Raw genomic sequence first — 15,137 nt, 5'->3', positions numbered from 1 at the left:
ACACACACACACACACACACACACTTCATGTTCAATAGCATACTGGTTATTGCTGGAGTTTGGAAATTTAAAAATTAAGACCAAAAGAAACAATGTTTTGATTAATGATTAATTTAATTTAAATAATAATTAAGAATTTAATCATAATCAATAAATATATCAATTTTTGCAATATATTTTGCAATATTTCTCTATTTATATTTACTACTTTTTTTGTCTATATGTTGTTGTCTCTGTGTACTGGAAGCTTGTGTCACAAACAAATTCCTTGTATGTGCAAGAATACTTGGCAATAAAGCTCTTTCTGATTCTAAATAGTTAATGTAGTGATAAGTAATTTTTACAATTAAGTTTATATTTTTTTAAGTAACTCATATTTATTTATAAGTATGTAAGTATTTAGTAAAATATATAAGTATTTCTCAGTTAAAGAAGGACTGCTCTGAAAACTCTAATTGATCTGTTAACTGGATCTCCTGATTCACTGACAACAACAAGAATGTTTTGTTTGAGAACCAGACATGAGCAGGACATCCCTGGAACATGAGGTGCTTTCTTTGAGGTAAACAAGCTGGTGACATCATCGCGGTCGGACGGCCCTTCTTACCTGGCTGTGTGTAGGATTGGTTACCCCCCACACTGTGGTTACCACAGAGAGGGAGCCGGCAGGCTGATTGGGGCCTTGCTGCCAGGGGACAGGATCATATGTGTAAGAGCCGTCACTGAGGGGCGAGAGAAACACAGACACCGTGGTTATTAATGCTTCCTGTATAAAATGCCCTTAATTCACTTCTCACTGATCCAACTCGCATTATCCACATTATATTCCATCAACGTCTTTTGTGCTGGTATGATATCAGCATATGGTGTGAAGTGTGAGAGAGAGAGACGATCTTTCTGCGACTTCAGACGTGCCACAGCCACATGCTCTGGAGGTACTCCGCACAATGTTTCCATGGTGACTCCACAGTCACTTAGAGACAGGAAAGAGTAACGATGCCAAGGGAAAGGGGGGTGAGAGAGTAAGTGTGTGTGTGTGTGTGTGTGTGTGTGTGTGTGTGTATCCACTGTTTTCTGTGTAACTGGATCAAACCAGATCGCTCACAATAATCACTCGCCATCTTTCCATAATTAGCCAAACTACATCACAGAGTCGATGCCATATTTAATTTGACTTTAATGACAACAAGATAGTGAGGGATGAATGTTGTGAATCAGATATACTGTTATGTACATCGTTCCTCTGGAAAGCATGTAAGTGTTATACCTGAATTAAAGCTATGAAATCAATTGAATGGACTACTAAAGTACATGTACCCTTCACAGACTTACATTCATGTCATTATATATGGTGTTCATCCTCATAAATGGGCTAAAGGTGCACATGTATGCCTCCAGAAAAAAAAAAATTAGAAAGACTTAGGTAACAACCAAAACTTGCACATCTCTATCAGTGACTGGAAAAAAAGGTATTGATGGACAGGAACGTGCCCATTAGGGTTACTTGGGACAAAAGGGATTGGAACAGAGCCCCAAAAAAACAATATTAGATAACACTGAGTTGGCTGGTAATTTGTTATATGACCTGTAAAAATGCATGGTAAAACCATAACCTGCAAACGACACTCAACGCTGGTTGGTGCAAATGACATCAGTGAATCATATTTTAGAAAAAATAGAAACGGTGGAAAAAAATATCAGTGACTGTCATGCATCTTCAAAACAATTTATCATCAGAAGTTCAGCCAAGAAGCCAAATGCATCTTTTATTGTCGTCGTAAATCCAAAACCAAAGGAAAACAGACACTACCATTCAAAAGTTTCAGGGTCACTTTTTTTTTTTTTTTTATAATAATAAAATAGATACTTTTAATCCAACAAGGATGCATTAAACTGATCATAAGTGACAGTCGACATTTATAATTTTCCAAAAGATTTATATTTTTATAAAATGATGTTCTTTTGAACCTTCTATTCATCAAAGTATCCTTTCTACAATCCTTTGCATCACACAAATAAATTACCATTTTAAATCAATTAAAAATATATAGCTATTACATAAAAATATATGACATATTTCTATATTAAAATATAGAAACGTTATTTTAAATATTAAAACATTTCACAATATTGATCAAATAAATGCAGCCTTAATGGGAAAAAGATAAATATTAATATAAATAAGTCTAATTAAAAGGTTGAGTACACTAAATGAGCTCTAAATGGTTTTGTTTTTGTCAGTTTCAACAGCGATTTAATTGCAATACTGTGATACACTGCAATATATTGAATAAAGTGACTTAAGTTATTAAAGAATAAATAAAAACACTTAAAATACAGTTTAATGGCCAGTAAATCATCTCTGGTACCTACTCATTGGCAGGGGTGCCAAAAACCTTGGACACTGAATGGGAGTATTCCCGGTAAAACCTATCCAAGCAAAATTTATCTTACAGCCCGACTGTGTCAAGAAAATTAAACCTGTGAGGGTTTATCGAGTGATAACTGGCTCTGAGCAGCTTCTCACCTAATCTGACCCGAGACACCTCAACCCCACTGCCACATGAAAGACTCCTCTCTTTAAAGCCCTCGAAGAAAGCAGAGATCCCCTCCTTCACACATTTCCACCTCAACCTGTGGCACAGTATCCGCTGGCCTGCAGCCCACAGGATATTGAGGTTCCAACAAAGGCTCAAAGCCTCGTTGAGGCTGGTCATTGCATTGCCGGGGCAAATAAACAAACTGAACTATCGGCGGCTTAGAGGCATTCCATAGGAGGCAGAAGTTTCTCTTAAAGTTCTTCTACAGGAAAACCACCAGATACCTCTGCTCTCTGAAACAGGAAACTGTGGTTTCAAAGTCAAATCCTCCAGCAGCAAATCAGCAGCTGAGAGACAAAGTAGCCAATCAAAATGTAAAAAACCCAACACTTGTGCAGTAAATGAGAGGAGAAGGTGTGGGTGCGAGGATTCAATGCACGTGCCACTGTGGGTGATTTCTCTTCAGTGTATTGCCGTGAGAGCGAAACGTCAACTTCCACTTTTTCTACATGCTCAGACTGTTTGCTTCATTATCGCTCCTAAAGAACCATAATTCCCTTAGTGTGCTCAAATATCAGTAAAACTCATGAAAATGCGCCAAGTACACCTACCAACTGTATCCTGCAGTACATCATTTACTAAATATTTAAAAGACCAAATTACTATGAAAGCACTACCTGAAAGTACCAAGAAAACATTAAAACAAATATATATATATATATTAGGGGTGTCACGATTTCGATTTTAAATCGAAATCGATCGAAATTAAGTCACAGTCTCAAACTTCGAATTAAAAAATGGAATCGTCGATGCTGTCACGCCCCCATGTTGCGTCTGGTTACTTGCCAAGCGGAAAAAAACACATGTGTTGAAGTGCTGCGAGTCAACCTCCTCTAACAGCCACTCAAAAGATAGCATGGCAACTGCAGATGCAGGAGACCCATCGACAGAACTCGAATCCCCTCCTCTTTCACTGAAGTCGCTGGTGTGGAAGTATTTTGGATTTCCAGTGAGTTATGTTGACAACGTTCGCGTTGTCGACAAAAAAACAACAGTTTGCAAGCTGTGCTATGTGCGTGTACCATATTCTCTCACTGGCAACACGACTAACATGGCAGAGCATCTCCGCAGGCACCACAAAAACATATATTTATCTGTTAAACCAACAACTACACAAACTACTCTTCCGTCTTCATTTGGAATTAAACTTCCAAGCAACTCAACTCGTGCAAATGCAATTACGCGTGTGGTAGGAGTATTCATAGCCGCGGACATGCGACCTTATTCGGTGGTGGAAAACTCCGGATTTAGGCATTTAATTAGCGTGTAGAACGCATTAGTAGAACGCATTATTTTAGTAATATTTTAGCAGTTCTCTTTCCATATTCCTCTTTAAGAAGAACTTAAAACTGCAAAATTATTACAGTTGTCTTGTGTTGTTCTATTATAAAAAATTTTAATGTTTTTGACAACTCAAAGAGCAGCTCTAAACAACATATCCATCTGTAGGAAGAACATGAAAGAATGAAAAAATACAGTCATCATTCTGACGGGATAAAAAGTAGTTATCCGTGTGGTATATGTTCATCTGTTCGGAAATAGGTTAAGACACTTAATTGTTCAGAGACTATGGACATGTCTGTTTTATTGTTTTTGTTTGTTTTGTTGTGAACTTGAATGTCATCTTTTGTGAAGAAGACTGCACTTACAAAAGAGAAACTGGATGGCAGTTTATTTTAAGTTTTCAATTGACTAAAGATATAAGTTATTGTTACATTATGTTGTTAATAAAAGTTTTAAATTTGACAATGTAGTGTGGTACATTGCAAACAAAGGTCAGATATTATATTGCATAAAAGTCTAGTTTGAAAAATGACAATCTGTGCTTTAAAAAGAATAAATGTAAAAATCGAGAATCGAATCGAACTGTGACCTTAGAATCGAAAATGCAATCGAATCGAGGATTTGGAGAATCGTGACACCCCTAATATATATATATATATATATATATATATATAGGAAACCATAACTATATAAACTATTAGGGATAAACCATTTAACTATTTACATGACATTTATGCTGCTAAAAGCTTTCCTTCTAGGAATAACATCATTTTTGACATTTTGCTTAACTTCCCTTTGTGTTCCACAGAAGAAAGTCATGTGTTGGTACTTCACCTACAGTGTAACATCAAGAACTTGCTTTTCTCTCCAAATAACCATAAAGCACTCTTTGGGACCCTTAAAGAGCCTCAAAGAAGCAAAACACAACAACCAAAAGGAAAAAAACAATTAAACTGCACGCCAAGGCTAATCTCATCCAGATAAGGCTGCAAAACAATAAAAACACATTGCTTCCCTGAAGTGAATCCCAAACAGTAGTTAAAATATGCTAAATCAACAATCAAAACATCAGCGCTAGGGTTAGACTGTTAGGTGCAGCGCTCAGGGAAGCAGGTGTCAGTTTGAGGGGGCTTTGAGAGTTCAGAATGTCGTTAGAGAGGAAACTGTGGGCACGAGTCACACTCTGACTCGCAGCTGCACCGAGCTGACGTGCAGGAACTACTGACCTGTGTGGGGTTGGAGGCAGGGCAGGTTTCATGGAGTTGATGGGGTTCATCGGAGGAACCTAGGGGTCTATGGGGCACCCCGAATCTCCTCAACCTAGCAGGCAGTCTGCGACAGAAAGAAAGAAAGAGATACGTTAGACTGACAGCACTCAATCAAAACAAAGACTTCATTCCGCTGTGACTCACTGAGGCAGATGCGTAACACCGCTGTAGTAGCTTTAACCAATTTCATTTGGGGGGCTCTCTGAAGGCTGCGGTTCTGCCCAGAGGCACAAGGGGTTAATCAACAACTGACTGCGCCAGCACATCTTTCTCTGCACTTTGATAGGGTGGGTTTTGCAATCGAATCCTCGAGTTGGAGCTTTTCCACCAATCACAGTTTAAAAAGCAACCAGAGCCGCACACAAAGGAGCAAGATTTTACAGCATGTGGCATCTCTCGTGCTGCTGCACCGCAGTCGAGAGAATCTCCAGACTGCAGCGCCCAAGACAAAAGCCGGTGCAAAGCTTGAGCTTTAAAACAGAGTGATGGGTCGCAATGGTGAACGACCCAAACGCTACGCCTTACTGCAGGAACCTCCCGCTCTCTGCGGCGCCCGGAGAAGCCGGGGAAGAAGGGAGAGAGGGAGGGAGGGCTATTTTTAGCACGATTTGATTTCAAAAAGAAAAGAGAGCTGTGGAAACATGGTGGTTCTCAGGGCCGCTGCCGCCACCGCTTTGAGATCCGAGCCCTCTGCGCAGATAACGCCTTCAACCCCGCTCAATTATTTAAGCCATCAGGGAACTTGTTCCGACCAAAGAGGGCGCTTCTTTGTGCGAGTGCGTTTAGATTGTACAACGTTAATAATGACAACAAGACCCCCTCCGCCCCACCCCACTGCCTCTCCGTCTGTCTCCACTCTCAGGGGTGAAGCTTGATTAGTGCACATGCTAATTTGCCGCCAACATCAGTGGCTGTCAGTCCCCCTACACCCCTAACACTCTCTCCACCCCCTCAATATCCCTCTCCGCTTCCATTTTCCTCTCCTTCCTTACAGATTTAGGTCAGACACCCCACAGCTTGAAAAGAAAGGTGGATGAATGCCGCTGCGTCGAGGGGGGCTGCAGGAAGAGTCACTCAGAGGAGTGACAGAGTTGATCAGAGAGAGGTTCACCTACAGGGATAATGAGAGGATTGAGTGGAGGATGAGAAAGGGAGGTGGGCGGCAGCGACAAAATGAGATCCTCCATTGTTGTGTTTTGATAACCACTTGACTGAAGCGGGCTTAGCAATATTTACATGCTCGCCTGGCCGTTTTCATTAGCAATTACACAAGCTCCGTCCGTGTAAAGAGCCGTTTATTAAACCCGTGTCTGATTTCAGCCTCTTTGCGATGCTATACTGAAGGATTTGTCTATTTATGGTTTGTGCATGTTCTTACAACTGGGGATGCTTAATTTGTTTGTGAAGACCAAAAAAAGACCCACTCAACCACTACTTACATAAATCACCTCAACAAATTTAGAGTATAAAGAATAATAGGTTGTATGTTTCTCAAGGTATTTTTTTTTTTTTTTTGATTAGGCTGACTAAAATATTAAGTACGAATTTCATTAATCATTAGTATGGAATCATGGATATTTTTTAATTATTAAAATGCACACAAACACACTAGCTAGCACTAGCTGCAAAGGCATAAGCTTCATTTTGCAGTGAGAATTTATTTATATATATATATTTTTTAAATGTATTAATAGAATTATAAATATTAAATATTTGTTTTGAATGCATATATATATTTATAAAATATAATCATTTAGAAATGCATTCATTTAACAAATTACAAAAAAAAATCATTTTTTTACATAAATCAAAATAAGTATAATATAATGCATAATAAAATAATATATCGAAAACAATACATTTAATATATTCATATATAAAAAAAATAAATAAAAATATTTTAATAAAAAAGGCCACAGCATTCGCTGCAATGGGTGCAAAAAGTACCAAATTTGTCCAAAGCATAGGAAAATACATTTAGAAAATATTGACCAAGATCACCATGCGGAATTACATTTCAATCTCAATAACTGACTGAAAAACTGATTTTGAATCCAATTAATAAAAAATAAATACATCAACATTAAACTATTACTTTAAAAAAAAATTACATTATTATATATCATATCAATTTTCTGATATAAGAAAAACTAAGAGGTGTTTACCCTGGCAAAATCCACTGCCACAAATCTAGCACAGCAGAGGATAGGGCACCCTGGGTTGATTTCTTAATGTTGCAGGGCAAAATAGCCCAACCTCATATCTCTAGATTTGAGGCCACTAATAATTATCAGCTCTCTGCATCAAGCCAAAATGCCTGTTTACTACTTTTGATTTCTGGGGCTTGTATCAATGAAACGCATAACCTTATAGCTCTCCAGATTAATTAACTGCTGAGTGACGAGTAGTGTTGTCAAAAGACCCGGTACTTCGGTACCAAGTCGGTACTAAAAAAAATTTAATGTGACGGTACCAGGTTTCTTTAAGTACCGGTAGTACCGAGGTTCCGTTCAAACCCGGTTCAGCGCTATGATTTCCGCGAAGCAGAAAATGAGGACTGAATCTCAAAATCCAGTCATGAAAATGAAACTTACATTTTAATATGGACAGTCATGGAATGTGTTAAAGTTAGCATAAATTAATCAAATCAAATCTCCATATGGACCAGTATCTGTAAATGTTTAGCCGCAAAAGTTGTTTGAAATATGAATCCGTGTTCTGCGCGTCACTGTGTGAATTAATGAATGGCAGAGACGTGCGGGTTTGTTTACTACATAGACCTAAGCGCATGATGCTTGCATTAATTTCAGCATCTGAGCTTCAGAGTTCTCTCTCCATCAAGCGATCTGAACTTTTCAGTTCATCTCAATGGACGCACAGCGCACCTGTATTTGATGCTCTGTAAACTCTCTGTGAAGGCGCACGACTCACCGTCGCTTTACTGATAGCGCTGTTTATCACACATGCAACGAGAGAGAGAGCGGGAGTCTTACCCATAGACTGTATAAAAACACGCTGAATCGACACGCTATATGTAAACTATTCTTTGTTGTCTTCTCCTGTCAAAATAATGGAGTTCATTTAGAATTATTCATATTCATTTTCGAACAAGCAGAAGACATACCGGTTTCTCCAGTAGTGGGCGGAGCTAATGCGCAAATGGTAATTTCATTGGCTGGCGCTGATCTCTTACCGTCCCTGTTTTGATTTCAGCAAATCATTTTGACCGAACGCAGACAACGTGATTAATATTCATAAACCCAGCAGCTCATCAATTCATAGTGCATTGTATATACATTAGTATGATAGTAGAATTATTAGTAGTATTATCTTTTAATAATAATTAATATGATCTATTACTATTTTTTTACAGAAACCCTCAATGACCAAAAATATCTTAAGCATCACCACCAGTCTTAAGTTCAGTTAAAATGACAAATATGCATTCATTAGGCCTAAAAGTTATTTTACATAAAAGGCATTGTGCTAGAAATATTACTATTATTTAGTAAAATGTATGTGATACTGCTACTACTGTTGAAAAAATTTATAAAACTTTATTTTTTAAAGAAATAAATCACAATATTTCTTCCATGTTTTAATTTTAATAGCAAATCCCCTTTATTTACCAAAAATAAAATGTGTTTAAATTTCATAAATTAAAAGACATTAAATTTGGGTGAAACTTGTTTACTGTTTTTCATAATTATATAACTTGTAGAAAAACTTTAAACACAATTGTAAATAACTATAAAGAATGGCATTGGTTTTATTTTTAGTGCTAAAAAGTTATTTTTTTTTTTAAATTAGCATATTTTTGTGTTTTGCTTTGGTACCGAGAACCGTGGATTTTCACTGGTATCAGTACAGAATACTGAAATTTTGGTACCGTGACAACACTAGTGACGAGCATTAATGGCATTTAATTAGCCTAGTGCAGCTCAGCCCACCCCGCTAATCATTAATCTCTCATATTGGAACAATCCTTCAGTGAAGGAGCATCTATTCAAACAGTGGACAACCGTAATCCATCCGCTCTGGAAACACGATATGGTGCCTGTGAAGAACACACACACACACACACACACACACAAACACAGTTAAAGGCCCCATAATGTGGCTTGAACACAGTTTCTTTCCTGTGTTGACATTTCCTATTACAACAAAGTTTTAAGTCACAGCCACACAACTTGCTGTTACAATGTAACCTTTAGGGCCCTATGAAATATGTTTTATTTTTTCCTAAATTCCATTTTAGTTTCTTCCAAATTCCTTTACTTGACTTTTACTTTAGATTAATTCATTCAAAATTTGACAAATTCTGTGACATTCCGTGTTAAACTATGAATTCCGTTTTATGACTGGATTCCACGACTCCGTCTGCATTTTCTGCATCACTGAAATCATAGGGCTCATGCTAGAGAGCAAATTGTACATGCCCCTAAGTGCAAAATGAGGCATCAAAATGTTTAGTCTGTTTCCCTAGTAGAGAAATGGAATCAAGTTTTTGGAATCAAGCCACAAAAATTCAATTTCAAACATGAAATCTTTTAAAACATACCTGCACACCAAAGTACACATCCCAACACCACACACAAGACAAGCGCAACCACAAGCCAAGGTTTGTTCGAACCATCACACACACTCTCTTGAAGCACTAGGTCTTATTTTGTGCTGTGAAATAACTAGGTTCAGCAAATTTGCTTATTGCTTTCCCTTCACTGTGTGACGGATAACAGCACAAACAGTTCTTGCCCTTGAATGAACAGAACACACTGTTCTTTAGTGCTGGGCTCCATCTAACCCCTCCTCTCTTTTCCTCTAGTTCCACCCCTGGCCTGCAGTGACCTGTTCCTGCTGAGCTTCCCTCCCTTTCTCCAATTCCTCCTACATGCGGGCCATCCTTTCTTTCTTGTACTATTTCCATGCTTTTAACTTTCTCAACCCCTCGTGGCACGTCAAACACAGAGTCTCTTCCTGCACCCATCCGACAGGACTGTTCGGTCTGGGACAACAGGACAAGATGGCACCACAGGGGTGTGCCCATTTAGGGCACGAAACGCCTTTACTTTTTTGCCAAGCAGCACACAAAACCTCACAGGCCTTTGATTTCTGATAGGCCGGAGAAATGCCTGTGCGTCAGCGCTCTTGAAATGAAGTGCAGATTCAGCTCTCTACAGGGACTGCGCTTTCAGAGCACAGGTTAAGAGTTTTCTAGGAACCATCGAGACTGGGATAAAAAGGACTATCGTTCTGCACTTGAATTCCTATTTTTCATCACATTTTGTAGCTAGAATGTGTGTTTTCTGCATCACTAGCAGCACCAAATGGAATGAACCACTCTGGCTCAAAGGTCTGAGTTTGCAACAGGACTACCTGTTTATCCAAACAATGGAAGGCAAGTAGAGCTTTTGGGGAAATCATTGTCACAATCCTTTTTGGTGCTGCCAGTGTCACAGAAATCAAGTGTCATTTGTAATTGCCATTATTTTTATTAAAAATGTATTTAAATAAAAATATAACTGGGAAAAGCTAAAACTAAACTTTAATAATTCTTATTATTATTATTACTTGTTTTTTATTATCTTATAATTGTATTTTAGTTTTGGATAAATGGTAATAATAAAATTAATATTACTAATAAAATTAATAATTATTAATTCTTAACCTAAGAAATAACATATATTAATAACAACAACAATAATTATTATTAATTATAAATACTTAAAATAATTATTAATAATTAAAATATTAATTTGTTATTAAATCATTGGTATTTTTTTTTAGAAACAAATAAAAAAAATTTAAAAACTAAAGAAAGCACAACAAAAGAAACAACTAATAATAATTAAAAAAAAAGTATTTTTCCACTTTTTTTCCCCATCTAACACAACATTGCTTGAGAGCCAGCAACTTCAACCAAAGGACAATCCCAGTGTATGAGTAAGAACAGTGGTAGCTAAAGACTAGCTGGGAAACCGCCTGTCCAAAAATCCACAATTCGTCTGCCTGCCAAATGGGGGAGCGCCTTAGGTCACATGGTTAAGCCTACCCTCCCCCACGGAGCTGAAGCCAGAGCCGAGAATCTGCTGCCAAACAGAGAAAGAGGCTGGGGGCTGGGGAAGGGGACTGAGGATTAGAAACCACAGGAAGGCTGGGCCTGATAATGCATTCCTCCACTCATGTGCACACAAACACACACACGGATCTCTGGCTAAAAGTGTCTCAACACCAGCAACGGAGCTGCAGCAAAGAATACGAACTTGAAACTGGAAGCAAGAACAGAGTATAATAAAGATCATTGTGGACATAAAAAGACACGCATCTCACGGAGAGCAAGTAAATCGAGGGAAAAATGGGACGCTGCAATCCATACACGCCTAAAGACAGAGAGCGGAGAAGAACACAGATCATATCTCTTACCTGAGAGATCAGGAAACAAATTGCCCTGCGATCTACTCAAAGCTGAAAGCATATACGGTGTCTGACAGTGTGGCGCAATAAAGGCATCAATGCATGAATATTTTAGAGTGCCGATTCTGTATTACGCGCGAAAAGCACGTAAAAACATGCCACTGATTGAGCCGTTAAGTGTTGTGACTTGTTGAAGTGCTGGGTCAGTTTTAAGTAGGTAAACTGTCAATGCATTCAATGTGTTGCCCTCAGACATCCACCGCCAATCCACAAAAATGTAATGTTTATAACAATGATGAAAACGGAAATCTGATTCTTTTCAGAGAGACAAAAAGCAAATGTTCCCAGTTAAACTCATACCTGCCTCATTCTCTAATAATCTTGCTTCGCCTTTAGGCTTCGGCAGATTGTGTGATGCAAGTTCGGCGTGCAGCAAAGATTCCGACATGGAAAAATATGCAAATGTAACTTGAATCCCAGTTTAGGTAGATAGATATAGAGGAGTATATTTTCAGGAGAGGGAAGCACATTATAGCTGCGAGATAGCGGCAACCGCACTGCTGTTTGTATGTGTAGCACATGCCACCTTGTAGGTCAGCTTTATTTGTTCAGTGTCCAGGCCCGTGTTTGGTGCTGTTTGAATTTCTCAAACACAGACACAGGACTTGAAGACTGTGTGAGTGTGTACAAGGCGGTCTGTCACCTCCCTTTGAATAAATTCATTAGCAGCAAACAGAAAGTGAAGAACAACCGGTTTTTGCAAACTGCCTCGTCCTGGTGTACACCTACAAGAGCAAAGCCAAGACGCAAGAGATTCAGAAGCTGTGTGAACACTAAGCGGCATGTCAGCATCCAATTATTCTGAATCAGTTCAAATTAAAAGTTAAAGTATTTCAAGGGTTTGTTTTAATGTCAAAGACAGGTGATTTTCAGCCCAATAAACGTAGTTTAAAGGCATATTTTACCCCCAAAAGTTTGGAGAGACCCGATATATATAAATAAAGAAAAAAAACAATGTATGAATAAATTATACATAAATATGTAAAATAGATCATGTAGATGAGAGAATGCTTAATATTTAAATATTTCTTATAAAATGCATTAAAGAAAAACAAAATAGACAAAAAATGAAATTTTTCCATATAATTTTTTTTTCTGTGGAACACAAAAAAATAATATATTTTGAAGAATGTTGAACGTTTCATTTCAAACAATGAAAGTCAATGAGGACTAAAAAATCATTCACTTCCATTGTATCAACAACAAAAAAAATGTACTGTGGCATTTATTAAAATATTCTGTGTTTCATAGAAGAAATAAACTCATGCAGGTTTGGAAGGATGTGTAGTTGAGTACTTTTGGTAGACTATCCCTTTAAATGAAAGCCTAAATGCCAAACGATAGTACTATGACATCGCCAGCATGGAACGTGATGAGCATCCATGTTTCATAACACATCTGTGAGCGGTTTGCACATTTGTTTGTGTCTGGAGGAGTGGCAGGGCATCAGGCCAGAGCAAGTATGTAGTGGTGGAACAAAACCAGCAGTGACTATCTTAACTCAGCAGATTTAGTGGGTCTCTCCAGGTTAAGATCTATACATTCCTCAGTGAAGAACACCTTCATCCCTGAGTTTAAAGTTGGGGGGGGGGGGATGCTCGTCGCCACAAGGCTCATCTCGTCACCATTAAACTATCACAAACGCTTTTGCTTCTCATCTACCGTACACTTGAAAGTTTGGGAGCATCCCAGACTCTCCAGTGCCAATCAAAACTCTCATAAAATACTCTTTGTGGAAAGACTTGCTTTCCAATGGCCCAACAAGACATTCCTCAAGGAAATAGACTAAGAAAGACAATTAATAAGCATGTCAATTCTTCAACAGTTCTTCAACTGTGTGTACTGCCATTATATTTTTACCATTTTTCAGCAATTTCCCTCCCCAAACCCTTTAATCTCTTCAAGTTTAAAGTTGAGGGGAAATAACATTCTACCATCCTGTGTTCTTCAGTCCCAATCAAAAGAGATTCTTGATGGAAAGGCTTGCTCTCCAATGTCCCAACAAGACATTCCTTAAGGAAAATGACTATGGAAAGACAATATCAATATGCTCTTCCACTGCATGCCTCACCATTATATTCATACCGTTCTTCAGTGATCTCCCTCCCCAAAGCCTTTGATCTTTTCAGTTCCAAAATTGGAGAAAAATGCTTGTCGATACCATTAATCTATCACACATGCTTCTGCTTCTTTAGCTACATCCCAGGGTCTCCAGTGCCAATCAAATCCCATAAAAATTTCTTGGTGGAAAGACTTGCTCTCCAATGTCCCAACAAGACATTACTCAAGGAAAATGACTGGAAAATATTGATAATTAAATTAATAATTAGTTCTTTACCTGCAAGTGAGCAAGTTGCATTGCCATTCTCAGAGGCAAGAAAAGGTTGAGTGGAAGCGCACAATGGAGCACATTCATTCAGCCCATATCAGATTTCTTTATGGGCATCAGTCTATAAGAGTCCAAGCTTCACTGCTCTAAAACCCATCTCCCCTGTTCGCTGGAATCGAGCAGCAGCGAATGCAAATGGCGTCACATTGTATTGATTCTCCTTTAATGACTTTGTTAAGACTCTGACTGTCCTTTACAAAAGCAGAGCCGACTGGTTCATTCAAGGGCCTCCACTTGATAAACTTGTCTGACTTCAATGCTCAGCTGCTCTGTGCGTGTGTGTGTCTCTCTCCCGCTCACTCACTCTCCACTGCAACGTGACTCACTCTGCACACAGCGGTGTCTTTCTCTCCCTCGCTGGTGTAGAGGGAAAAACTGGTTGACAGACTGATGGTTTGGCTGATGAACGGTGACAGAGCCACTCGATGGTTACTTGCATAGAGACAGCGTTCTGCCAGCCAACAACGGCCGCCCAGCTCCCTTATCAGAGAGCGACGCTTGCCGTGTGGCTTCCGCGGGGCAGTAAAAGAGCTTCTGCTGGGATCGTAGCGGAGATGTTACTCTAATGGCAGTGTTTTGACTGTCAGTGTTTTCAGGGCTTTCAAATCCTTGCATAATGCAATCCTTCCTACGGAGGTATGAGTCCTATGAGTGATATCGCTGTATATGAGTCACTTCCTACGTGTGGGTGGCCTCTTGATATCAATACGAGGGTCTTGAAAATGAGCAAGGTTCAGGTGGATCTTATTTATTGGAATATGACGAGCCATACTCATGCGTGGCAACAAACACGTCTGCATAAAAAAGCTCCCCTGCTAGTGACCAATCATGGGACTAATCATGACCGCTCAGAACCTGGGCTGAGTGCACACGCTATGACACTGTCAAGCTGATACTTAACACCACAAACCACCAGCATCTAGAGAGAAAAATCGGATGAAAATGCCCATCCACACCCCAAAGCATTTGCGACTAATTGAGCAATTTGTCTTTTCGCTCATTTATTTTGTCCATGACAAGGTGCAGCTTGAAATGGGAAAAAAAACAACACCTGCAATGTAACCAAAAAACAACTGCCCAATTCAATTCACCAGGCCCTGATGAATCCTGGGGACATTTCTA

The 15,137-nt window shown here is 38.8% G+C and overlaps 1 protein-coding gene across 4 annotated transcripts in view; it reads right to left on the bottom strand.

Annotated features, from left to right (window-relative positions):
* The window catches only part of LOC132127690 (zinc finger MIZ domain-containing protein 2-like), a 45,439-nt gene that overhangs the window by 12,815 nt on the left and 17,487 nt on the right, over positions 1–15,137 (bottom strand). For 2 of the 4 annotated variants that reach the window (XM_059539676.1, XM_059539679.1), the window contains exons 2-3: positions 5,111–5,216; positions 608–722 (exon numbers count right to left, since the gene is read on the bottom strand). In XM_059539676.1, the coding sequence (XP_059395659.1) occupies positions 608–722; positions 5,111–5,160 (165 nt within the window). In that variant the 5' untranslated portion in view covers positions 5,161–5,216. Of the gene's footprint in view, positions 1–607; positions 723–5,110; positions 5,217–5,296; positions 5,849–9,713; positions 9,859–15,137 lie in introns of those variants that run through there. The other 2 variants (XM_059539678.1, XM_059539677.1) reach the window with 2 other exon arrangements.

The sequence above is a fragment of the Carassius carassius genome, chromosome 45 (assembly GCF_963082965.1).
Source record: "Carassius carassius chromosome 45, fCarCar2.1, whole genome shotgun sequence".
In the NCBI taxonomy this organism is placed as follows: Eukaryota; Metazoa; Chordata; class Actinopteri; order Cypriniformes; family Cyprinidae; genus Carassius; species Carassius carassius.
Note: the sequence above shows the minus strand (reverse complement) of the source record. Positions and strands in the feature narration are given on the sequence as shown.